Source organism: Siphateles boraxobius, unplaced genomic scaffold (genome assembly GCF_051911475.1).
Source record: "Siphateles boraxobius isolate OS27281-9 unplaced genomic scaffold, OSU_SipBor_1 24, whole genome shotgun sequence".
Lineage (NCBI taxonomy): Eukaryota > Metazoa > Chordata > Actinopteri > Cypriniformes > Leuciscidae > Siphateles > Siphateles boraxobius.
The window spans coordinates 17351798-17379098 of record NW_027508855.1 but is presented as its reverse complement, the minus strand read 5'-3'; the positions used below and the strand labels follow the sequence as shown (position 1 = coordinate 17379098).

At 37.8% G+C, this 27301-nt stretch overlaps 1 protein-coding gene across 3 annotated transcripts; it reads left to right on the top strand.

The window, feature by feature from the left end:
• Nucleotides 1-82: 82 nt before the first annotated feature.
• shoc1 (shortage in chiasmata 1) lies at nucleotides 83-24170 on the top strand. Of its 3 annotated transcripts, none has more exons than XM_077241688.1 (29): nucleotides 83-204; nucleotides 4669-4789; nucleotides 5921-6011; nucleotides 6540-6697; nucleotides 8599-8758; nucleotides 8891-8996; nucleotides 9120-9264; nucleotides 9628-9723; nucleotides 9823-9955; nucleotides 10296-10390; nucleotides 10488-10751; nucleotides 10893-10922; nucleotides 11452-11994; nucleotides 12871-13032; nucleotides 13173-13343; nucleotides 13476-13571; nucleotides 14950-15125; nucleotides 15988-16051; nucleotides 16133-16202; nucleotides 16301-16476; nucleotides 16797-16923; nucleotides 17379-17487; nucleotides 17565-17692; nucleotides 18194-18281; nucleotides 18461-18592; nucleotides 19670-19819; nucleotides 21381-21558; nucleotides 22579-22959; nucleotides 23891-24170. In XM_077241688.1, exons 1-29 carry the CDS (start codon nucleotides 109-111, stop codon nucleotides 23974-23976), a joined length of 4332 nt encoding a protein of 1443 aa, XP_077097803.1. In that variant the 5' UTR covers nucleotides 83-108; the 3' UTR covers nucleotides 23977-24170. The 3 variants fall into 3 exon arrangements, with proteins under 3 accessions (XP_077097803.1, XP_077097802.1, XP_077097801.1); XM_077241687.1 differs by having other exon boundaries at nucleotides 6540-6730; nucleotides 22582-22959; XM_077241686.1 differs by having other exon boundaries at nucleotides 6540-6730.
• The last annotated feature ends 3131 nt before the right edge of the window (nucleotides 24171-27301 follow it).

The following is a 27301-nucleotide window of genomic DNA, read 5'->3' as shown; positions in this document are numbered from 1 at the left end:
CTCCCAATCGCATAAAGATTTAGATTAATCCACAACAAAGGAGACGATAGATATATTGTAATGTAACTTATTAGTTTTGTTTTAAAGATCCGTTGGTGTGGTTTCGATATGAATAACCACACCATGTCTAATTCCTGTGGTCAAACCCAACAAAGTGCAAGTTTCATGACTGTCAGGTATAAAGGTATTGATTACATCTCTGAGGTGAGTTCCTACACTAATTTCCATTCATGTAACTTACTAACCTATATTGGGATTTTTTTCTGAATAAACATGATCAATTTAACAAAAATAAAACAGAAAAGGGAATTAAATAAGATGATGAAATTAAATAAATGATTCAAAAGTTCTGGAGGTGGTACAATAAACACTTTAACAAGCTCATTAACTTTTAAACATTGAGTAATGTGTGTCACGTGAACCAGTTACGACCTGTGATTGGGCATAAGTTAGTACGTATGCACGAGATATTGATTCAAGTCTGTTATGGTACGACATGTTGGAATAAAGTCGAGCTAAAGACAATCTACGGTCTCCTCGTAATATACTATAAGAGGATAGTAACACTTTACATGGTGTCAGAAGTGAACCGACACGGCACGCAGGCTCGGGGATGTAGTTTCACTGGAGAAAACCACGCAGAATGGCAAAGTTTTCGGCGCCGGAGCGGATGATTTTGACTATGTCCTGAAGCTGTTTGACGACCACTTTTTTGCCGAAAAGGAACGTGATTTTCGAGAGAGCACGTTTCCACTCGCGGACGCAAGAGGCGGGTGAGTCCGTCGAACAGTACATAAGGCACCTATATGAACTCGAAGCTCACTGTGACTTTCATGAGAAGGAGGTGGAAATAAGAGATGGACTTGTCATAGGGATTAAAGACAAAGATCTTTCATTGAAGTTACAGATGACAAGTGACCTCACTCTTACAAAGGCAGTTGACATGGCCAGAGTTTGTGAAGCAACAGAACAGCGAGGCTGGCGCATCAGAGCACGTTGATGAAGTGAATTCAAAGTCGTATAAAAGTAAGTGGAAAAACACACGGTACGAGGCAACAGAAGAACGAAAAAAAAAAATTAAAGGAAGGCAAAACTGTGGAAGATGTGGGCGCAGACATGCAAGAGACAATTGCACAGCTAAATACAAAGAATGTAATAAATGCCACAAAATTGGTCACTTTGCAAACAAATGCAAAACCAGAATGATACAAGAAGTGACTTAAGAAGATGACAGCTTATTCCTAGGCTCAATAGATGAAACTACAACCAAGAATGAGGTTACAGTAGATGAAGTCATCACCGATACAGAGCCACCTGTAAAACTCTTGTGATATGCCATACTCCAGTTAGCTTCAAGATAGATTCTGGTCCTGACACAACAATAATAAATGAGGCTACATATAGCCGCCTCCGTGTCAAGCCAAAACTTAGTCCAGTTACCTGTAACCGGAAAGTCCAGGAGGAAAAGTGGTCCATTTGGGGCAATTCCTAGCTAAAATACAAGAGTCAAAAGGGAGAAAAATAACAGACGGTTACTTTAGGGTAATAGTGGCAAAGTCTACAGGTGATATCCTACTGAGCAGATCTGTCAGTGTTTGCCTGGGTCTGATACAACACATCGAAAAAGTCAGTGTGTTTGGGGAATTAGGACTGCTTAAAGGAGACCCCATAAAAATAGTCCTAAAAGAAAATGCTAAGGCATACAGCGTCGCAGCACCTCGCCGCATACCCATTCCGCTGCTACCTAAAGTAGAAGAGGAACTTAAGCGAATGGAAGAAAATGGCATAATAGAGCGTGTGACAGAGCCCACAGAATGGGTAGCGCCTATAGTGCCTGTGATTAAGCCGAATGGAAATGTAAGAATCTGTGTAGGTCTTACTAAACTGAATGAGAATGTGAAAGGGAAAAGTTCATCTTGCCGAACACAGACAGCATCTTGCACAGACTGGCCGGAAGTAAGGTGTAAACAACCCTGGATGCTGCTAGTGGATTTTGGCAGATGGCCCTAGATGAAGAAAGTTCAAAGCTAACTACCTTCATAACACCAAATGGTCGCTACTGCTTTAAACGGCTCCCATTCGGGATAACATCGGCACCGGAGATATTCCAAAGGAGGATGCAAGAACTACTGCAGGATCACGAGGGCACGGTAGTTTACATGGACGACATACTTGTTCGGAACCACTCTCGAAGAGCACTACCGCCGCCTGAAAAGGGTGATGGAGACAATCCGTGCATCTGGCCTAAAACTCAACCGCCAGAAGTGTAAGTTCAGGCAGGCTTCCCTTCACTTCCTGGACCAGGTTATCAGTCAGGAGGGCGTGACTCCAAGCCCAGAAAGAGTGTCCCCCATCACCGCCCTGGAGACACCTACGAATGTGAGTGAGTTAAAAAGGGTACTTGGTATGGTAAATTATGCTGGCAGATACATACCCAACTTATCACAAATCTTTCATCCACTCAATGAGCTGTTAAAGAATACAGTAGCATGGGCGTGGGACTCGCAGCAAGAAGCAGCCTTCAAGAAGGTAAAAACATTGATATCCTCTGCACCTGTTCTTCAGTACTTTGATCCAAAACTACCCACTATAGTAGGTGCTGACGCATCCAGTTATGGATTAGGAGGAGTACTGCTGCAAAATCATGGAGGCACACTCAAACCAGTAGCCTATTGCTCTCGTACACTACGAGAATCGTAAAAGAAGTATGCACAGATAGAAAAGGAGTGTCTTGCTAGTGTATGGGCTTCAGAAAAGTTCTATCTGTATCTGTGTGGTCTAGAAAGCTACAAATTACTTACCGACCGACCATAAACCACTGGTGACACTCATCAAACACAGAGACCTAGACAAAACTCCACTGAGGTGCCAGCGACTTCTGATCCGCCTAATGAAGTTCAACCCTGTCGTGAAGTACATCCCAGGTAAGAACCTGATAGTACCTGATGTGCTGTCGAGGCACCCAGAGTCAAAAGTGGACAATACAAACCTGAGTGAGGACATCCAGGCATACGTGGACGCCATCGAAGAGCTGGAACAGCCCAAAACAGTGCTGGAGAACATAAAGGCAGAGACAGAGAAGGATGAAACCCTGCAGAAAGTCAGACAATACATTAAGTTTGGCTGGCCGCGATATAAAAGGTCAGATGTAGTCAGACCAGCTTTAGACTATTTTATTGAGAGAAGTAGTCTTGGTGAGCATAATGGACTGGTAAAGAAGACTGATATGCTGGAGAGGATCCACCATGGGCATCAAGGCCTAAACAAATCCAGGGAGAGATACAAAGATGCCATCTGGTGGCCAAAGATTGGCCAAGCGGTAAAGGAGAAAGTCTCCAAGCCAAAACCGGGAACCACTCATCACAAAGCCTTTGCCGGAACTCCCTTGGCAAAAAGTAGCTGCAGATCTTTGTGAATTTAAAGGAAAGCACTTCCTGGTTGTTATTGACTATTATTCAAGATGGCTTGAAATACTGAGTCTCACCCAGACCACCAGTGAAGCAGTTACAAGTAAGCTGATGAGTATATTCACACGGTTCGGGATACCTGAAGAGCTGATTACGAATAAACGCCCGCAATTCACCTCACGGCAGTTCCAGGTCTTCACATCCAAGTATGACATTAAGCATACTACATCGAGCCCATACTACCCCCAAGCTAATGGGATTGCGGAGCGAGCTGTCAGGACCGCTAAAAGTATCCTTAGGTAACAAGACCCCCAGCTAGCTCTCCTGATCTACAGGGACACAGCAACGAAGCCGACAAAAGAAAGCCCAGCCTAGACTCCTCATGGGAAGGAGACTGCGAACCACAGTCCCCAAGATCCACCATCAGTTGAGACCGGCATGGCCCAAGCTGTCTACAGTCAGAAAGACAGATGCCAAAGCTAAGCAGGCCTACGAATACACCTACAACAGGAGATACACAGCAAAGCCGCTTCCTCCCATAAGCGTTGGTGACAACCGGGGTGATCCAGGCTTCGGGTTCCCTCACGTACGTTTGTGGTGAAAACGCCACAAGGAGAAACCACCAGACGAAACCGGAGGCATCTGCAGATTGTCAACCAAGAAAGGAACGACACTCAGACACAGTCAAAAGAAGTCTCCACCCCACCGGGTAGAATAGCATCTGCCACCCATATAAGCCAAACTGACTCTGAGTCTGGTAGCATGACATCGTCCCCAGAGTATTGAGGACACGCTTTGGGCGTGCTGTGAAACCTGCTGTCAAGCCCGACTTATTAAGTCAGGAGAAATGGGTTAGCTATTAATGTTTACAAATGATTACAGTCCGGGTATGTTAAAGGAAAAGGAGAAAAATTTGAGCAGAATGTTTGTTTGTTTATACTCTCTTGTTCATTTGTATTACTGATAATGTCTACTTAAACAGTAAGTTTGAAAAGAATAATATTGATAAATAGAATAAGAGAAATTAAAGAAAAAAAAAGTTTCTTAGAAATAGAGTAAAAGGGGGAGATGTCACGTGAACCAGTTACGACCTGTGATTGGCCATAGGTTAGTACGTATGCACGAGAAATGTTAATCAGATATTGATTCAAGTCTGTTGTTGTATGTTATGACATGTTGGAATAAAGTCGAGCTAAAGACAATCTACGGTCTCCTCGTAATATACTATGAGAAGATAGTAACACTTTACAATCTGTTTTAGGCCTCAGTCAGACGCAGACTGATGATGAACATGTTGGAACTTCCAGTTCCGTTCCAGCTAGTCAGTAACATCTACCCTCACAATGGACACCTGTCAGACATCGCTTACCGAGTGCCATGGAGTAAGTGTGGCAAGTTTGGCTGCGGAAATGCTGCCTTCGGAAGGTAGAAAGGGATCAAGGGACGTCCGTATCCGTTAGCTTCACTTCTTGCCTCCTGAGATACCTTCATCTGATCGATTTTTAAAGGCAGCATAGATGTATCCTTCCCTGCCTTTGATATCCCACGGTCCTGTGCTTTCCTGCTGGTATTATTATTAAAGGTTAAAAATAACTACTCAAATTAAATCTAATGTGTTTTTATTAGGCTATAATAACAACATTACAATATTTTAATAATAAGTAAAAAATATAATACATATTTAATATAGTGCACATATTTAGCACAATACTCCTCTCTATATAATTTGTCTAGCCAACTAATGTGCTATCAAATGGCTTTCCTGAGGTAAGGTTATGTGACATGTAGAAAGGGATCAAGGGACATCTGTATCCGTTAGCTTCACTTCTTCGTCTGCTGAGATACCTTCATCTGATCGATTTTTAAAGGCGGCATAGATGTATCCTTTTGCTGCGTTTGATATCCCACAGTCCTGTGCTTTCCATTCTGTGACAGTTAAGCTAAAAAATAAAGATGGCGTCTGAAAGTTGCTGTTGGTGATGCTAACATTGGATTCGGATGTGCCTTGATGCCTTCCTACTTTTGAATGCATCCTACAAAGGCAGCGTTTTACAGATTTCGGACACAGCCCTAATATCTAGATACTGTTTTTTACCCTTAAACTGAAGTTTTAAATCCTGCTCCTGGGGACCCACTGACCTGCACAGCACTGTCTTGCTCCAACCCTTATCAAACTTTAGGCCTAACATTTTAACCGGCTAAGTTCTTCAGGATCGCTTGAAAATCACAGGCAGGTGTGCTGAAACAGTTCGGGAATAAACTTTGCAGGACAGCGGGTCCCCAGGAGCAGGGTTGAAGACCTCTGCCCTAAAATGAGAAATGTGGTATAAAATACTCACTCAAGAGGATTTTCTTTTTTCTGTTTTGCTCTTTTAGTGATTTACAAGGAAGAAGATTTTTATTGAATAGGAAATTTACTTTCATTACATTTATCCGTGTTGTTATCTCACCATCAGATACCTTTTGTTATATTCAAAGATAACATATCAACAATAACTTGTCATTTATGATAGCGAACAAAATATCCATGGGTACGCTACAAGTGACTGGATCTGTAATGGATTACTTGAAGGCCAACATACGTTTCAGTGACTGTTTGGAAAGGTTTGTACTTTTTCTATAATGCCCTTTAATATGATCAATGCTTTCATATTTGTGTCTGCAGATTGTGTCCACATCCAGCTGAGAGCAAGGGTATGTTTACACGACAACGATCTACTAAGACAGAAAAGTTTTTCCTTTACTTTTTTTTGCGTAGAGACGACAACGTTGTCAAAACGATCCCCGTTCCCACAGATCTGCAAAAATGACTAAAACGCTGCGTTATGCAGGTCAGGCCAGATGTTGGCAATGTCACTTTGTAAAGAAACACTACCTGCCTATAAACTGAACATGTGATATGCATGCGCATGAAGTCATAGTTTTCATGTTTTTCTTTACATCGGGATGATAATGGTATAGCTTTCAAAAACTTGCATTTTCAGGCCCCCAAGAAACCGTTGTTGTCTAAATGAACAGCCAAAAATGTAAAAAAATTTCCGTTTTTAGTTCAAAACGGTGTTGTGTAAACGGCCCCTGTATTTCTCTCAGTTGTGTTACAGGTTCTTCAAATTGAGCTGTGTTGTGTTTCAGACTCAATGTGTTAGAGACGGGAAGAGGACTAGAGGAAGTGGTTCCCAGCTCTAATCCCGCCTCTCAGTGCAGTATTGGGACCTCAGAAGTCTTCTGCCTTTTAGATGGAGTTGAAAGCAGTGCCATCAGATCACCTTGGGAAGAGACTTTCAGTCCATGTACGCCAGATGCATGTTGCTTTACCAGTGATGGTAGGATTTGGAGTATTTAGTAGCGCTGCACGATTTGGGGAAAATGTCATATTGCGATTATCGAGGTCAATATTGCGATTGCGATATAATAAACAAATGGTTTTATGAGTCAACTTGCTTGGTTCTCAAGGAAAATGCACACAGTTTAGTGATAATGCTGAAAAGTGTATTTCTCAACTCAAACTACCAACAACAACAACTAAGTGCACAGTGTTTTCAAATTCATCTAAAAAAAAATTATATTAATTAAAAAATATCTTTGCATTACTGCAAACTTGTTATTGTCTCAATAGTACAAAACTATAACATATATAGAACAATAAATAAGAACATTTGTATGCTCATGAAAATAAGATATTTTGAACATTCTGTCCAAGCATTGACATTTAAGCAGGATATAACATATGCTTTGTCTAAACTCAGTCTGTGGATCATTTTTGGTGATATTGTGATTGTCAAAACAGAATTTTGTTAAGTTTAGTGAAAACATGTTACAATGTTTACATGGTAAAATTACTTTTTGGCTACATTTTATATTATAGCTTGACACAAATTTCACGATTTCAATTCAAATCTTGATTCAATATCGATTCATTTGGATAAATATTAGGTAGCCTAACAGTAGATACATGTTAATTTTTCACAAGAAAAAAAATAAGTCACCTAATGCTGTTAACATACAGAGAGCCCTGTCAGCTGGTATTATTATTAAAGGTTAAAAATAACAACTCAAATTAAATCTAATCTGGTTTTTATTAGGCTATAATAACAACATTACAACATTTTAATGATAAGTAAGAAATATAATAAATATTTAATATAGTGCACATATTCAGCAAAATACTCCTCTCTATATAATTTGTCTAGCCAACTAACGTGCTATCAAATGGCTTTCCTGATGTAACGTTATGTGACATGTTCTCCAGCTGTTTTATTGACCTCTTTCCGCAGTTGAAAAAAAAACACTGATTGATCGATGTTATGCATGAGACATAAACATAAACAACAAGTTGTACTGTATCTTTCAAAACACCTATTGTTCATTGGTGTTTATTTACTATTAACTAAAGAGTTGGCTAAGAGATGTTCAGTTCAAGACCACGATCTGTCACGTCACATTTACAAGCGGCAAAACGCTATTGTTTGAATTTCATAATAAAATTGACAGAATCTGAGAGCTGAGAATTAGTTTAATTTCAAAAGTAACCTGCTCGGTCTAGTCTGTCGGTGTCAGTGTCCTCTTTGCTTCGCGATTTTTCTCTGTGTGAGAAAATGCATGTGTGGCGTGAGAGCGTGTGAAAAGTGTCACGCTGAACGAGTGAGAGTTGGCAACCCTGCTCTCTCTGCTCAGTGTCGGTTATCTTATAGCCAAAATATCGCCATATAACAAAGTTAGAATTTTTTCTGGCCACCAGTTCAGTGTCCACAGGTGCCACTGCCTAAACTGAAACTGACTGGTCTTCTTTTTTATTAGCGGTGTAGAAAATGGGCAAACAGAATGGGCTGTAATGTCCACACATGCATTTCTTTATTTCATAAAATCGCAGCCTTTTGCGTCATATAATCGCATGGGTTTGACAGCGTGATTGCGATATGATTAATCATGCAGTCATAGTATTTAGTAATATTTTGTTTATATTTTTGTGTCATTTCTGTATACTGCACCGATTTTATATCACTCATCTATATTTTTGGCTTTGATATACCTAAAAAGGGGTAGATGTGTGCTAAATATTCCCAGCACATCACATGGCTTGCTTTCAAAGGGATTTCAAAAGGATCTTTATACGTTCTTGGTCCTTAGAAGTCCTGATGGCCTCACAACGGAAGGATTATAATCCTTCCTTAACTTGTTTCCGAAATCTCAGATCTCACTCTGCCAGAGGAGGTGTTATTGGGTGATCATCTGCAGCGGTTCAAAAGCCACATGCCTCCATTTCAAGCGATGCTTCAGAGGCTGAAGATCATGGCTGTCTCAGATCCTGTTTTCAATTCATCAGTGAATCTTTTAGAAGAGGTTGTTTTTAGGTACAATATTACAATATATTTCTTTCTCCCATAAGAACTTTTAGTCTGGGAAGAGAGGATTGTTACTTAAACAATCTATTATGCATATGTATGCACTGAAATTATATTTTCACCCATATTTCCTTCTCCTAGACACTGTGCCTCATACGATGCAGTTTTAGATGAAGTAACGGGCGCCACGTTTACTGCAGGACATGTTACAGAGGAGTTCAAAAAAGAGGCAGTATTGGACGAAGAGGTAAACTACAAAACTGAATCATGTTAATGAAAAAAACGTTATTGGTCTTTATTGTTTTTGATTTTTGCAGCTTAGAAAGAAGTTTTAGTATTTCAAATACACCAGCCTATGATTTCTCCACAGTCACTAATGTTACCTGTTGAAGTTTGTATGGATTCCTGCCGAAGACAAGAGCCCATTTTTTCCTTTGCAAAAATGCAAGATTTTCTAAATGTCACCCGAGAACAAATAGAAGAATGTTTACCCTTAAAAGATCTTCTTAAAGAAGGTAAAACTTGACCTATACATTGCATGAAATATACAATGGCCCCGAAGAGTAGTTGGAAACGAGTCACGCTTAAAATCATCTAATTTTCATTGCATTAGATAACAAAATATGAAGCACAAGTTTACAAGCAAAACATTTGACAAAAAGACATTTGTTAGGTTTTAAATAAAACAATAAGTGCTCTGTTCAAACACCAGTTGAGTGAAAGTCATTTCAAACATTTCTCAGAAAAGTGCAAATGCCACTTGCTTTTATATTTTGTTATCTAATGCAATTACAATCAGACATTTACACTTAAAAGTGTGACTTTTTGGGGCCATTGTATTTCATAAAATGTCAATAATCTTTTTCTTTTTTTTATAGCCACCTCGGCTTATAAACACACGACTGATTTGGAGGTCCTGCAAATGGCTGAAAGCAGCTTTGCTAACATGACCTTTAAGGAGCCAAAATCTCCAGGTAGTGTGCATTGACTTCATATTTAATCACAATCAAAGGGTGTTTCCTTCTGTAGATTGCTCTTCTAATCTCCAGTGACTTCAAAACCTTTCATTCCAGTTGCTTCAAGGTCTTCTGCTGAGATGGAATTAGACCTGCCTCTTTCACCTTGTAATAATACGCTGTGTCTACCAGACCTGTTTATGTCCAGCAGACAGCTGTCAGCTGAAACACGGTCACCAGTTTATAAGCAGTGAGTTTGTTGCATTGGTTATAACAAGGAGAGAAGGCTGTGAATGTTTTCTGTGAATGTTTAATGTTCCATGACATCTTCAAAAGGTTTGTTTTCATTTTTCAAGCCAACATGAAACGTCATTTACGATAAATTTTGCTTCCATAATGTGACATTTTCAAGTAAACCAGGATATTTTGGGGGAATAATGGGTTGAATTGTTCACAATAAGTTGACCTTGCATGGGAATTAATAAAGTAAATATGGTCTTTTCATTTCATGTTTACTTAAGATCATTGAAAACACTACTCATAGAAATTCATATGACGCAGGAAATAATATGTACTATACTTTTTCCCAGGCCTTTCATGTCAGACAGTCATTGTGAAAATATGGAAAAAGCAGTTTGGGTGGCAGGGAAAAATCTCCCATGTGTGTCTCAGTCTTTACTTACTGGTAATGTAGATATGTTGATAGTAATGTGAGAAACTTGCACTGGTTTATATCCATAAAGTGTGTATAGTCCTTGAACTCCATTGTGTTGTGTGTACAGAACCACAGGTAAATAAGCCCTTGGTCCACATTCAGTCACTTCCAGAGCTTCTTACACCACTGAAGGTGGAGATGGAACCGGTCCCAGAACCCAAAGACAAAATGGGCCAGCTTCATCTCACAGACAGTACAGTGACGTTGCCTGAAAACTTCAGAAATCTCTTCATCTACACTGAGAAAATGTCCACAGAAGAATGCAAGACAGCTGTGAGAGAGCCGCACATAGATGAAATATTATCACCACTGTCCATTAGGGAAATAGATGGTAAGATCTTATAGTGAAGTATGCCTGTATGTAAAATATCTATTTAAATGACAATACAGTGCAACTCTTTATATATAATGGTTTTAAGGCTTTTATTATAAATATTACTCAAAGTTCTCTGTTAATGTTGTGTTTTTACAGAGTTACTGGGTGAATGCCCTTCAGATGCTGGTGAGCTTTTTGAGTTTCTCTCATCGTTTTAATCATGAGCTACATATATATTTTCAGTCATGATCGTTCGCAAACATTGCTATTATGTATATTTAAGGCGTGAACAGAGCAAATTGGAAAATGGAAAATCTGTTGTGTTCACTATTAGCCTTAAAGGAACTCTTTCAACAATTATTTTCCAGCCTCCTTTTCCTTTAAAACAGCAAATCTGGGATACAGTAAGGCATTTACATTGGAAGCGAAAGGGGCCAGTAAATTAAAAAACTCGTCGTTTTAGTAGTATAGCAACAAGAAACAAAAAATATGCATGTACATATGACTTCAGTGATACAATTCCTAAACCTTTCTGGGTAAAGTTTGAATTTTACAACTTTGTTTTCATGACAACACAACACCATAAACCGTAAATCGATTGTGTAAATGACAAGAACGTTACAGCTCAAATAATACAATTTAAGTTGGTAATCAACATTATGCCACAAATGCTGTTGATTGAGCTCAAATTAAATGTTTTACTCTGGTTTCTCAGCACTGCCACCTTTAAGCCATCCCACTGCAGTTCACCCTTCCCAGAGTAATCCTCTGCAGTCAGCCGTACCTACACAGGTGGAGAGAGGGACGACTGTGAAGTTCTTTATAATGGAGCGCATGTCTCACCAAGGAGACAGTTCTTCAGTGACAACAGCTGGAGGAATAGACTGTAAAGCTGCAGAGATAGAAAAATGCATCTCTAGTCCACCAGAAAAGTGGTTTGGGAGTCAGACAAATTCCTCCACATGTCTTTCAGAGAAGCAACACCACTTTTCTAAAGGGGTCGAGATGTCTAAGTCGTCTCCATTGAAGCACTGTGTTAAAGATATTGAAGTGATATCCGCTATACACAAACTTCCTGAGAAGTCAGAAAAGAGAAGAGAAAACATAACCTCTAAATCATCTCTGTTATCAAACTGTTTGAGAGGCAGAAAGGGAAATAATTCTGTAGTTCAGTCTTACAAAGATTTGGACCCTCTCTTGTCTTTTATGACATTAAGAACGATGCAGAAACCTCAGCGAAGCAGTCCAACATCTGCAGGTAGAGTGAATCCAGGACTTTCATTAATAGTGTTTAAAGTCAGCAGCATGACACATAAATTGTGACTTTTCTTCCCTATGGTGACGTATATCTTGAATGAGAAAAAAAATTGGGTGGGACTTGATTGGATCGTTACTGTTTTCTAATTCCTGCAATCTCATGTGAGTGACAGGTTGCTGGAGTGCACATGAATTTTAACAAAATAATGATGTGCATGTATAAATAATTTGAAATATTCCATAAAAAAATAAGAATAGTCTATTTCTATTTCATGGTGATTTTGAAGAGTTAACCCAAAAATGAACATTTTGAAAGCGGTATTTTTTTTTCCCGCAAACAAAATAAAAATTCTGTTATTAATTGTGTTAATAACAAATGTTTTGTGCAACAACAAAAAAAGACCGCTTTCAAAATTAAAATTTTTGGGTTAACTAACCCTTTAAAGTTTTCATTTTTGGGTGAACTAAAGTTAAAGGGATTCAATCATATTTGAATTTTTTTTTTTTGCTAACACAAATGTTTGGAGGTCTTCCCTGACGTCTTTTAGTGTTAGTTATAGAAACGGAAAACAAGTATCTTATTTTGCTTAGTATCTATCCTGCTTGTCACAGAATAGGTCATGTTGACATTGACAGGCACGTGTTAATAAATGTATTGTTGTGACTCCACAAGAAAGATTTCTTAAGTGATTTTTGCTGCTTAGTTTTAATAAAAAATGTTTTTTACTGGGAAGGTTTGCATTCTGGAAGTTATATTGAATATACTGACAGAAGTACATTTAAAAAAAAGAGATGACAAAGATTGAGATCACCATTATTGCAAACTGTCAAAACAAAGCCATGAATTGTCTTAAAGTGATACTCTAATATCTTTCAGAGGTAACCAGGTGTCAGAATCCTACCGGAAAAGCTTCGCTAGATAACAGAATAAATGCAGTGAATTCAGATACAGGAAGGATTGTCACTGCCACTGAGAAAAGCGTTCCCTGTGAAGAGATACAAGAGACCATCAGCAAGATTGTATACGTCCAAGCCACAGGTATCAGCAGATCTGAAATATTTGGACAACATTAGATTAACAAATTGTTGTAAGCACAAACTACATGTTTTTTGTATATTCTTAATCATTTATTTGTTTAGTTGAAATGATTCACTGTATTTCTGTGTTAATTCCTGTAGAGAGTCAGCGAGATGCATATAGGGAGCTGCATGCGTTGGCTCTGCCCTCTCTGGGAAAAATGCAGAAGTCGGGCATCTCTGCTTTGAACAACAGAGACTTCGGCACTCTGTCTTCTGAACTCACACGATTCCTCCTAAAGCAGCAAGAGCAAACGCTTCAGACAGAGCAGGGTCAGAAGAGACACTTTCTCACACATTATAAGAATGCACAGGAGTCTGTAGTGGATCAAATACACGGCAGCGTCCATTTCTCACCACATGATCGTTTTTAAATAAGATGGTTTTGTATTATTTATGTGGCAGATGCTGACAGTGTGTTTAATGAGATGACACTGCTACATATTCTGGTAACGCTGAAGGAACACGTCCTGTTCAGATGTGACCTCAATGCAGCCACTGGTAAATATTAGAGAAAAAAACAATGTCTCATAGCTATGGTCTGATATTACCGAAAGGTCGCTCTTCCAATGTGTAGGAGTAGGTTTCGTTTTCATTGCATAGGATTGGATTTCGTTTTCATTGCATAGGATTGGATTTCATTTTCATTGCGTAGAAGTGGATTTCGTTTATTGATCAACTTTGCATCAGATGTTTTTCCTTAAATAAAATAGACACAAATGAGTCAATTGTTAACATAGAGTTTTCAAATGAATGTGGATAGCATATCTCAGATAATTTGTCTTGGGAGATTGGATTGGAATATTAATAAATTTTCACATTGAGATCTTTGACCTTTGATAGCAGGTTTTCGTATCTTTTTATCTGAGGCCTTCTTGAGATCTCTTATAAAATTATAGAGCACGGTTTCCTAAACTTCTTTTTTTTTGTCAGCTAAACCCCTTAGGCGTAAAAATTTACTTGAAGCACCCCTTGAGATTTTCAATTAATATTTCATTAATTTAACGACATGTTCACAGTTCTCTGGTATTGGTTAATGGCATGCAAGTGTACATAAAATACTTGTCTTTTTTTGGTAAGTGATTTGATTGTTTTTATTTAAAAATGATTTAGATATAGGGCTGATTTATTATTGTTATATATGTTGGTTATATATTAGGGCTGTAACGATATGCAATATGAAACCGAAATCGCGAGAACATGTTTGGCGGTGTGAGAAGGCAGAATCGCGACACACCCCTTCCAGCTCCCAGTTATCCTTCCCGTCCAGATCCAATGCTACCACATCTTTAAATTACTATTAGTGTTATTTAAAGGTTAACATTATAAAATACGTAGACCTACACCACAAAACTAGTTGAGGATAAATTCTTTAATATTACCTGTAATGGCCGTTATATCCCTAATAATTATTAATTAGTTCAAATACTAATATTAATCTTAAATTCTCCACTTTCAAACCTTCAAATCATCAGGCTTTTTGAAAAGCAGCATTTACTTTGAAGTGAGGTGCTCTGATGCTAAAAAAACAATGTTAGCTGCATGCTCGTAACAGTACCACACTGAAGCTCGTAGACTATATACTTAATTAAATCAGAGCCTTAGATTTCATAATTGCACAAGCTATAATGTGATTTCAGTTTCATTGCTTTTTAAAGAATTCACATTTATTTCTTTTTATATATGATTTAATTATTCCCTCATGAACCCCCATTTGGGAAACCCTGCTGTAGAGGAGATGCATGTGAGATTTAGTTTTATTTCTAAGAAGCAGAATCAGTGTGGCACAAACAACTGAGATCTCATTTGTGATTTGATCATTGCAGCGTAACTTTTGTATAGCTTTACTCACACACCTGTAAAATCTGTCTTTGAATAGAGTACCTGGCTCAGGCGAAGGAATCCTGTACTCTGAGCTGTTTGGATGAGCTGTTGAGGAAGTTTGAGGTGTTGCAGTATCTGAGTCAGAAGAGGCAGGAGTCCAACCCTAAACTACTGGAGCTCCAGGAACAAATCAACACATGGATGAACTCCCACGCCAACCACAACACACGAGTGAGATTTAATATTATATTTAATATTATTTAGAGTTAAGACTTGTGCTTGAAGCTGAAACAAACAATAACTGTATAGCTCCTTTCACACAGCGCGTTGATCCCGGGAAATTGCCAGGAAATTGCCAGAACACCTTCTGTGTGAACGCAAACACGACCCGGGATTGATGCCGGGATCGATGCCGGGTTGGGGACCTAGTAACATTGCCGGGATCAGTCCCGGAATTCGCGCTGTGTGAACAAAAGCCGTAATCAATGCCGTGTCGTAATGATGACGCTGAAGTGAAGTGAAAGCAGGCTAGTGAAACGGTACGTAATGCGGTAGTTTATAATCGAATCAGAGAAAAAAATGCACACGGGAGGTTTAATCACGGGAGAAATCGCAGCTCATAAGCAAACTATAGACGCTGCTGAGACATTACATGTCAAATCGATGTCACGTGTCTTTACGGGATTTTTACGGGTTGTGTTTGAACTTACTCTCTGATTTCGGAAAATCACTGGCAGTGTGAATGAACCAAAGTAAAAGCGAACTCGGGTCAAATCCTGGGTCACTTTATCCGTGTATTTTCCGGGATCTCTGTGTGAAAGGGGCTTATATGTATCCAACCTTAACTGCATATATACAGTACGTTCACTTAAAGTGATATATGCTAAAATGTAAACTATATTATCGCCCAGCTCTTATCTACTAAATTCGACTAAGGAATTAACATGATTTACTGTAAAGCTTCTTTAAAATGATATGTATTGTGAAAAGCACTATACACATAACATTGACTTAACTTGACTAAGCATACTTTTCCAACAAAACACATTTTACAGAATGTGAATGTTTAATGACTGTTGTTGCATGTGAGCAGGTTCTAGTGTTGACAGTGAACAGTGTAAATAAAAAGCTGCTTGCAGCTCTCAACCTGGTATCAGGTGAGTTATTTTCTCAAGAACAAGATTGTTACTATGCAGTGATTGTCCTGCCTGATTCTATGTGTGCGTGTGTGTGTTTAGAAAACGCTGTGTCTGAAATCGTCCCGGATGAAGGAAAGCTTAAAGTAGTGACCAGAGAAGTGATGGACAGGTCTCTTTTTGTCTTTATCTCTAAGGTGTATACTAAATACATGAGGTGTGGATATAAGGCCTGATTTAATGTGTTATGTCCATCTCCTTTGTCCTCAGACTGTCCTACAGTAGGTGTGTTGTGGTGTGCAGTCAGCATATTGGTCCTGATTTCCCATGGCAGAGTTTCAGCATGGTGTTTGAGCTTTCCTGTGTGGGCCACTCGCCCTTCGGCAGTGTGTGTAAAGAGAGAAACGTCAACTTTATCTCCTTCTCCACTGCAGTGCCTGAAACCAGTCAGTCCAACAATCCTTCATGCTCACATGATGCTGTAACTTCAGTAGTTACAGCCAATAAAGAACATATTTGAAAATTTCAAATAAATTTATTTAACATATTTTAAATAAAATCCAAGTGTTTGGTCAGATGTCCTGTTGCTTATTATGGCTGGTTGAATTAGCTTGGAAGAGATATCTTTCCTATATTTTAACACCGCATTCAAACACTATGTTAAACATTCAAATACAATTACAGCTACAAATTTTGGCTGATAAAATATAAAAATTATGGATGATTGATTCTATAATAAGCTTCTTTATTGTTATGATCCTTACAGTTTCATCTGTAGCAGATATCCCAGAAGAATCAACTGCTAAATCATATCTGGACACTATTCCGTTTGTGTTGCTCATCACTGATGGTTTACTGAACCGCTTAAAATTGCAGCGCACACTGGAGACAACGTGAGTTACTCAAAGTAGCGTGTGTGTATATAAGGGGTTGAATGACTTTTTTTAAAGTCGACATTAATGTGATGAGAGTCGACGTCGACTAGTCGCTGATGACGTCATTGATGAAGTAGCACAGTAAAGATTACATTTATATGAATGCATTAGTGTGTGAGAGAGCGATTGCGTGGGAATTGCACCTGGCAGCGTGTCTCTACTTATAGTGAAGCTGTGGTTTTTAGATACTAAGAAATGTATGCTAGAACTTTTCAGTTTCTGAGCTATTTTATAGATAAATCACAGAACAGAGTTTACAATACATTTGTGCGCGCTTCTGTGTGTGTAACGCAGCAGCAGTTTCGACAATTAACTTACCTTTTTTTCATGGATCCGTAGATGCCAATGTAGAACCTTTATTTAAGAACCTTTATAAAGAGTGTATAATGATGTACAGAGACTGTTGTTGGCAGGTACAATATTGTTCTGCTGGAGAGGAAACACTCTCCATCTGCACTGCAGCTGGGTGGAACCCATTATGATGTCATCACTGTGGATGAGACCACTGCCATCCTCATCCAGGTGACGCTCAATACACACTTACCACCATTCACAATGTGACCCAGGACTGAACATGTAAATCCTGTGTGTGTGTTCAGGAGCTGAGTGAGTTGGAGAAGAAGATTGGAGAAGCATCTGAGCGTGTCGTCAAGAGACTCTCAGCCCTATCTCTGCAGTTCAGCCGTTGCTGGCTCATCCTGCACTGCGCAGAGAACCACAGGGCACTGTCAGTTTCAAATACATTTACATCTGTGTGATTATGTTACCATTCATTATTATCAGGGCTTAACAGTGAGGATTTGTTTCTGAAGCCCCAATTGGGCTGGTAGTTAATTTATTTACTTGTGATGGCAAAATTTGCAATGGCAGCATAAAGCTCTTTCTGATTCTGATTTTCATTGACCCCAGCAAAAAAAACAACAAAAAAAACATTTTGGTATAGTTTTTTTCACTAGGGCACTTCTGTTAAATTACCAAATATCAGCTAATTAATCGGCCTAGTTGAAATATTGGACTGTCACTTTTCATTTTTCAGTAATATTCATTACTGCACTGTTTGCATACTGAATTGTGGTTGTGCTTTTTTATTCCATCTATAGCTGTACTGTGAAGCATTATGTGTTGATTCCTGTTCATAGCCAACAGAAAACAAAACAGCAACCGTGACTGACACACTGTTTAATTTATGTAGATTTAAAGACTAAACACTATTTTCCTCCAATTTTAGGATTTCCAGTAATATCTATATCAATCTGGTTCACATCTACTCTGCATCTGTGTTGTTCGGAAGCAAGTCTGAGAAGTTTGATGTCAAGGTATTTTCTTCCTAATTTATTATGGCAATTTTAATAGCAGATAACAAATATTAAAATAAATTCTAAAGGTTATACCAATGTTAGGTTTGACATTTTCTGTTTAATGCTATTGAGTAGCACTTTCATTCTAAGTTTGTGTATATTTGTTGACCATGGCATGTGGTGTATGTTTGTTTCAGGTGTTAATGGTGTGTGAGGAAGAAGAGATAGCTAGCTACATCTATCAGATCTCCTTACTTACGCTGATGAATTCAGAGAGAGATGGACTGAGCTGGTTGGATAGAGACTGGCTCAGTGTGCGGCCGACAAAGGTGAATGACAGGTCTAAAATGTTCATAGCACATAACAATTGTCCTATTTATTATTATTATTTTTCTTTATTTCATCGAAATGATGACTTGGTCCCACTTTATATTAAGTGGCTTTAACTACTATATACTAATATTGAAATTAATAATTTGATACAATGGACTTATTGTGTACAAACATGTTTTTACATTGTACTTTTATTTTGAAAATACCTGCATGTAATTACAGCTGTAATTAATGTATGTAATTATATTTGTAATTATACTGTTGACCCATCCCTTACACCTTAACCCACCTTTAAACCTACACATGACACACACACCTGTCCCTAACCTTACCCGTATCGCATCTCAATAGCAGCCCCCATAAATTTGTGTCCATTTCTATTTTAACCATGAGAAGAAAAATTTAAAAAGAACCGTTGTTGAATTTTTAAAATGCTTTGTTTTATACCAACATTTAAATTAGAACCGAGAACACAAAATTAAATATTGAGTTCTTTTCAGATTTTTATTTGACTTTTTGCACCTTTATTACTCATTTTAAAAATGCACAAATTAATATTGAAAAATGTTTATTTACGATTTGTCCTTGATTAAATTAGAAATCATGTTTCTCCCGCATTTTCGAATGAGAACTAGAGCCATGTCTCTGGAACCATGGTAGGTTAATACAATTTGACAAAATAAAACAAAAAAACATACCTAAGATATTCATAATATTTAATCTAAGATAACATTTCATGGCGGTATCCCTACTATTTGTCAACACTGTTGGATGAAAAAAAAAACATTTATAAAATCAGACAATATCAAAGTCATTCTTCATTCTGTTCACTTTGTTTTTTTTAAATTATTTTAGATAATAATGCTTTTTTTTTTTATTACAACCAAGATTTTAAAGTTATTAACCCTAATTGTAAAGAAAATTGTTACTAGCTACTTAATTACTAGCTACTGATTGGACATACTCAAAATATCACAGTTAATATAAGTGTGACAAATGCAACTATCAATGATATCACAAGATATCATTCTGTTTGCTCAATTCACTGATGCATTAATGTGTGTTTATTTTAGGCAGAGCATTGCCTATTGCAGTTTCCCTGCATTAATCCTCTGGTTGCTCAACTGATGTTGAGGAGAGCTCCATCGCTGCAGTGGCTGCTGGGAGCTTCTTTCTCTGAGCTGCAGGAAATGTTCCCACAGATCCCTCACAAAGTCATTAAGGTACTACTAGTGAAACTAGTATCCGAGATCAAACTCTCACAGGGCACATTGTTGGTTAATCAGTCTTGTTGACAATGACTATGTTTCAATCTAAAGTTGCAAATTTAACTTGAACAAAATTGGAATATTGCATAAATAATTTCCTAGGAAATTTGTGCAAAATGTCGTAATAAAAATTAGAGTTACTTCAATTGACCTATCGGTAAGCCCCTCCCCTTGAACGCAGATGAGCCAGTTGGCAGTTGAGTATCAGTTGCTCTCGGACCGGAAGGTTTATTTAGGTTTCAGCGCCATAGAGAAACATTGGAAGATCCGAAGCTCTCGTGGGTTTTGTGGTGTTTATGCTACAAAAATGGAAAAACGATGTGCCCTGGGGTATTTGTAACACTGATTCTTTGTATCCTGACAGGATGGGCATGTGTATTAATGTATTGAATCACCGTTCTGTGCGCGCGTTCACCAGTGCGTTTCAAAAGTGTGATAAGATTTGAAACGGATGTACCAAACGGTACAATTATCTGCGCTATACGACTGAAGCTCGGTTTATTTATAATATCAATGATGTGAGCGCAGTAACCTGATCCCTAAGGATTCAACCCCAATCCCAATGAAGATGAAAACGTTCATTTTCTGGTTGTCATACTCTCATTAAGTAACAATTAAAGTTAGTGAGTCCATGCTAACGTACAAACCTAAATAGCTAACGTTAACTGTTCTCACGTCATGTACAGTAAAGGTCAAAAACAGCCATCTGCGATCGTGACGACCATAACATGAGGTTTCACCCGCTTGCATTGTGATCTGTAAACCCTCACTTCCAAATTAATCGTGTTATGCACCATATTTATTTTAAAATATCCTTCCATGGCATATTTAAGCCCCACTTGAATGCTCCCAGACGATTGAGGGTCCTTCTGTGTCCAAAATGTATGGGACCTTGGGACAAGGTTTTCACACTGACAGCTGTAATTGTAAGACAGTTAGCTACTCCTTTTGTTTGTCTGAGATAGCTAGCAGTAACTATGGGGGGCGGGGCTTACCGATAGGACAATTGGGGAAGCCACTGTGGCTCTTTTTTGTTCATCATAAATTGCTTCCGCCTCAGAGCGCACTGCAGATGAAACGGAAAATACACTGTCATGTTATCTTGCATTCAGAGGCGGATGCCTGGTGTTTTGAAACACAATCTTGTGAGATGCATCTGGGTGGTTGTTATACCAAATAAATGTATGACAGACTTTGGATCAGGCATTTCAGAATGACCAAACCAACATTTGAGATTCTCTGCAAGTGATCCACTGGTTAGTCCAGTTTAATTAATCACATCCTCTGTTAAGGCAAAGTCACGTCAGGTTTTTTGTTTCGCATAAAAGGAATTTATTTGTTAAATGGATCCCCATCGTAGTTTATGTGCATGTCTTCTTTTTAGATTAAAAGATTGTCCGCCTCAAATTGAGCGCATATGTGTTTTATGCTAATTTTTTACATTTTGAATCCATCCAGTGTTTTTCCATGTAAAAGTAAACATGGCTTTTTTCACACTCTCTTTGTTTTTCCGCAGCTTTTCAGTGATATTACAGCTGAGTCCAAAGTCAAAACGGCCACTATGAAGAGTGAGAATACACCCTTCTCACACATAAACAGCCCAGCTCACCCTCCTCAACCTCATCCTCCTCTTTGGACTCAGGATCTTGATACGTTACATTTGGAGGAGAAGACGCCACGTAGCCAGTTGATTGGTCAGTCTTAGTGTTTAGAGAAGACAAATTAGCTTAAACCTTACAGACAGGATCCAAAATTAATATGTGCCAAGCACCAAATGTGAGAAAAGAATGCTTTGGTCATTATAACTATTATTTATATATTTATGAAAATAAATTATAAAAATAATGATAAGATTTTAAATATATATTTAAAATGAATGTCTAAATATATAAATGTTTATATAACTAAATTCATAAGATTTATAGAAAGTTTATGAAAATAAATGATAAGATTGTAAATAAATAAATATTAAAATGAATATCTAAAGGTATGAAATAAATGTTAATAACTAAATTTGTTTTTGTAAGCATAATGAATAGCTGTGTCTGGAGTTAATTGTTTTATTTGTGATAACGCGATGAAAAATGCTTAATTGTGTGGACATCATATTTGGTCAGGCTATCATACTACATACTACGTGTGCTGCAACCACCTATACGGCACGTACTTTCCTTCTATGACACAATATCTCACGGTGCCACAATATATAGATAAATATTGATTGATTTGTATTTGATTGCTTATACTCTTATTACAATAATGACTAACCTAAAATATATTTTATCAATATCAGTCGGGGGCAGTCGTGGCTAATGGTTAGAGAGTAACCCAAGGTTGCGGGTTCGATTCTCAATACCCGCAGGAAACGACTGAGGTGCCCTTTAGCCCAATCACTCCCCAGGCGCCACAGCAAAATGGCTGCCCACTGCTCCGAGTGTGTGTGTCCACAGTTTGCAGTGTTCACTACTCACTGCTCCTAATGCGTGTGCACTAACTTGAATGGGTTAAATGCAGAGGACAAATTCAGAGTATGCACTATACAGAGAGACTCACGTCACTACAGTTTACTGCCCAGTTGGAAATATATATGGTTGGTAGGAGTGTAGGTGTTGGTAGATGTGGCTATGGACAAACACTAATTTTAGAATTTAAGGTAAAAATTAGTAAATATTTTTTTCAGAGCAATAATTTTAATTGTTTCTTTATCACATTAGCAGGTAATAACAGAAAAAGAGGAGAGGAAACATGGAGAAAAAACGAATTATCTCTTCCAGATTCAACTCAATCTCACACATTCAACCCCTTATTGCCAAGTCCGTTCAGCCAAGCTTCAGCTACAGCGAGCGTCTGGCAGCCGCAGGGTGAAGGATTCATTCAAAACCCAAATCTAGTGCCAGGCCGAGCTGTTCCCCGAGGGTCTGCCCGTGTTCCACTGGCTCCTCTGCCCACTCCTGAAGTGCTGGGATACAGGAACACTGCGTGTGCATTCAGCTTTAGGCCGCAGGGTCAGACTCACCGGAGCTCACCTGAGAACGATCCGCCTCGCAGGACAGGAGAGGAGAGGAAGAGGCGAGGAGGAGAAGACGCCAACAGTGGTACACACACACACACACACGCATGCATGCAGCAACACACATTCCAAACCTGTATGACTTCCTTTCTTCTGCAGAACACAAAAAAGATATTTTGAACAACATTAGATCTATGGAGCTAAAATAGTCTCAATAAGCTAATTTACATTTAACGAAAAGTGTGTATGTATTTGCAAACAGCAATTCACAAATTCATAATCTATATCATATTGGCAAAATACAAAACATTCAGAAATGTGCATACATACTTGCTTTTTTTAAAATTGTGCTTTGAATTTGTGAATCTTAACATCCTTCCTTCTGTGGAACTCAAAAAATATAATTTTAACAACATTAGATCTATGGAGCTAAAATATTCACTCAGTTTATTTATTCAGAAAACATGATTAACAAATGCATAAGTTACTTTACATTCACACAAAAAAAAACACATTGCAAACAGCAATTCACAAAAACAACATAATTTATATTCACAAAATACAAAACATTCAGAAATGTGCATACATATTTGCGTATTTATGAATCGTGCTTTGCATTTGGGATTGTAAATTTGGTTGTGCATTTGAAAATCATATTTTAGTGATATGAAAATGGTTATGAGTTTGTGAATTGCTGTTTGTAAATATCACATAAAATTTTTTTGTGAATTAGCTTATACATTTTTGAATCGTATTTTTGAAATTAATTAATTTAGCTCCATAGGTCTGTAGATCCCATTGCCTTTCACTGTATGGTCAAAAAACAGATTTTTAAAAAAATATATTTTGTGTTCCACAGAAGAAAGAAGGTTATACAGTTTTGGAATGACATGATAGTGAAGAAATGATGACAGAGACATGTGAAATTTGAAACCGAATTCCACCACAAAAGAATTGGTGTCCAGAGGACAGGAGAGTATTGCTCCATTATTTTCTGTCTGTGTGTTTCTTCGCAGTTCCTCCACACTGCAAGAGAGGAAAACTGCTATATGAGCGAGTTCCAGGCAGAAATGACGGACAGACCAGACTGAAATTTTTCTGAGAAAGTTTTGCTTCTTTCTCTTCAGTTTATCACTCGAAATTTCAGAATATTTCTCATGTTCATATGTATATTTAGTTTTTATGTGGAATATAATGTGAAATTAATACAGTTCATCCATATGTTCGTATGGATATATGAACATATATTTTAATATTGTAGATATTGTTCATATTAAAGATTAACCTATCATCCTTTTGGTATATTTATAGTATTCTTGGTTCAGAGAACAGTTAACTGAAATTACAATAAAGACATTTTTTTTGGTCAATTATATATTATAAAATGACATTTTTAGTTAAATAAATTCATTACAATTGTAGATTTTTATTAGATTCAGGGACAGATTTACTAAACAGGGCAAATTAGCGTATAAGTGCAATTCCCAAAAAGCTTCCCAAAGAAAGTTCTGCACGTTATCTACTGACGACACGCAAATGAAAGAACACAGATGCAGTCGGATCATTTCCATAATGACCAACACAATCTACCAAATAAGCATCTGGTTTAAGACGTGCTTTTTTTGGGCATAAATAATGGCGCAAACACCAGTAAATTGACTAGCACAAACCTTAGTAAATCACCATGCATGATTCATTTAAATACTTTCCTCGTAAATTTTGCGTCTGAAAGGGAAACTCCTACAAAAGCATATGCAATAAGATCAGCTTCGAAAATGGTTTTGCTGATTTACGCTCGAGCAATTTTATTGAGTGTTTATTGAGTAGCTAAGGGATCCCGGAGTCATTAAAAGAAGAAAAAAAATGTTTATAGGTAATTTTTCTCATTTTAATTTTTTCAAATTTTACTACTACTACTACTAATAATGTAATTTCTGTAACATTTTTTAAATATCTTGCAGAAATCGTATATAAAAAAAAACGAATGAACAGCTAGAAAAGTCATGGAAATTTACTGGTCAAAATGTGCGAACCCCGTTTTATAATTGAAGGGTTCTTGTGTGTGTTTTTTTTTTTTTTTTTTAAATATACGTCGGACACAGCAGAGAGTTCGATCTCTGATTGCTCAAAAGTATTTAGTGCCTTTTTGTTTTTTTCCTCTAATTACAGTCCCCAGTATTACGTGGCTCCTTTATCTACTGACCTTTGAATGAATGAATGAGGCATTTATACAGCGCTTTTAAATGTACTATATGACCTTTAACCTACAGTTGAGAGTGAACGTGCGCACACGTGCATCTGTTAGCTTTATAGTATGTACACAGAAGCAGGTGTGAAGAATGCATCTGCATTCAGATGGAAGAGTATTCAAATGTGGCACTTTATTGACAAACAAGCAACTGCGTACATTTCTTGCTACACGTTACTCCTGCTTATTTAGAGGAGGTCACGCTACTGCTACGCATTTGTGTACTGGTCTGGAACTGAATAAATCATTTGACATGTGAAACTGAATTGATTGGCGTTAAAAAAAAACATTTTCTAAATTACCGGTCTGGATGTTGATTGGCGACCGTGTTGACAGTGGCCATTAATTTATCTCCCACACCATACACGTTTCCAGCCCCTCGCTATTTTCTTAAATGAGCGTGATAGGAAGATAGTCATTCAATTACAGGACAATCTTCTTATCGCTGACAGTCAGAGGCGAGAGAAAGCAGCGCACGTTGAGAGGAGGAGGAAGAGAGTGAGAGTGATGGGGGTCGGGGGGGCTTATCTTAGCGCGCCAGCAGTCTGACTGCAGCCCCTCGCAGGAATGAGCTCGAGAAAACACACTCCCATAGGGCATTTTCCTCTCTCCATCACGCTCCCTTTCACTCTCTCTGCAACCCCCCCTTAGTCTCAGCCGCTGTAAAACACCAAACAGCCTCCATAAATAACTCCAACACCATCTGAACTACCACGTCTGCCTACACAAACAAAAGCAAATAAAACCACAGTTTTCGGAAACTGGGGGAAGACGTGTGTCCAGTCTAAGGCAGTAAAACACAGCGCTTTAAATAAACACGTCAGTAATGTGACCGTAATCACAGCGCTCTTTCAGATGGAAAAAAGCTGTGAGAACAGGGCATGCTGTTCAAATCTGACCCTTTTTAACCACTCTCTTCATTGCAAGCATTAGGTCAAATCAATTGTCATTCTTACTGCATCGTCAACAATGTACTAAATGCTCAAATAGGAACCGTTGGAAAAGGTTCCTGCCTTTAATAGGTTCTTTCTGAGGCAGTCTGAACAAACCACAAGCACTACAGTAAGTTACTTGCTTTATTTTATTTTACCTTTCATTTTTTTTTTTTTGCCAAGTGGCTATTTTTTCCCTTTTCCACCCATTATATATATATGTGTGTGTGTGTGTGTGTGTGTGTGTGTGTGTGTGTGTGTGTGTGTGTGATATATATATATATATATATATATATGTGTGTGTGTGTGTGTGTGGCTGAAAATAAAATGTAAAAATATGAATTATAAAATAAATAGAAATTCAATATAGTCAATATATGTTAACATTTAATTTCTATTTAAAATTAAATGTGTGTGTGATGTTTAGATATTATTATTTGTTTAAACTTTATTTTAAGGTGTCATTGTTACAGTGTAATTAAATATTTAAGTAGAGTGTAATATTAATTAACTACATGTACTTACTATAGGGTTAGGGTAGGATTAGGATTTGGTTGAGGGTTAATTGCGTGTAATTAGGCATAATTTACTGTTATTACTATGGTAATTATTACATGTAACAAATGTAACAAGGACTGTAAAATAAAGTGTTGCCTATTATTTTATATATATTATTTTTAAAGCAAAATTGTATATCTCATATCATGAGAATTAAGTAAATGTAAATATCAGCTTTGTCTTAGAATTTCTTGAAGCTAAATAAAAAGACACATTTGATAGTTCATTTAGATCACACAGCTCTGATCATTGGTATCATTATAAGAATTTGATACGAAATATTTGAATTCATATCGACAACTATAACTTTTGATTACAGACTTTGGTGCGAATCGGAGAGATTACTGGAGTGTTTTCACAGGAGAAACATCTGTGCAGCAGAAGTCTTCACTTAGTTGCATTGCTGGAGAAACAACTGCGATACGCCACGAGAAACTGGATCTCAGGTAGGTGTAAAGTTTGAGAGTTTGGTTTCATGCAGGTTTGCGTGTTGGAAGTTTTTGGCCGATCTGAAAGGCAGCTCTGCAGGTGCAGGGAGTGTTGAGCGGTCGAGTCTGTATGAATGGAGTTGTGAATTCAACTCCGTTCTAACTGTGTCCGTCCTCTGCCTGACTCCTAATCCCTCCATAATCCCATTATGCAAATCCCCCACAATTCTCAGAGAGACTTTTAACGCAACAATTGCTGCA

Bases quoted from the DNA above. Each gene is read 5' to 3' on its own strand.
- shoc1 (XM_077241686.1), top strand. From the start codon at position 109: ATGAATAACCACACCATGTCTAATTCCTGTGGTCAAACCCAACAAAGT. The intron at 9,265-9,627 runs GTAAAACTTGAC...TTTTTTTTATAG, and splicing joins AAAAGATCTTCTTAAAGAAG to CCACCTCGGCTTATAAACAC. The intron at 22,960-23,890 runs GTACACACACAC...GTTTCTTCGCAG, and splicing joins AGGAGAAGACGCCAACAGTG to TTCCTCCACACTGCAAGAGA.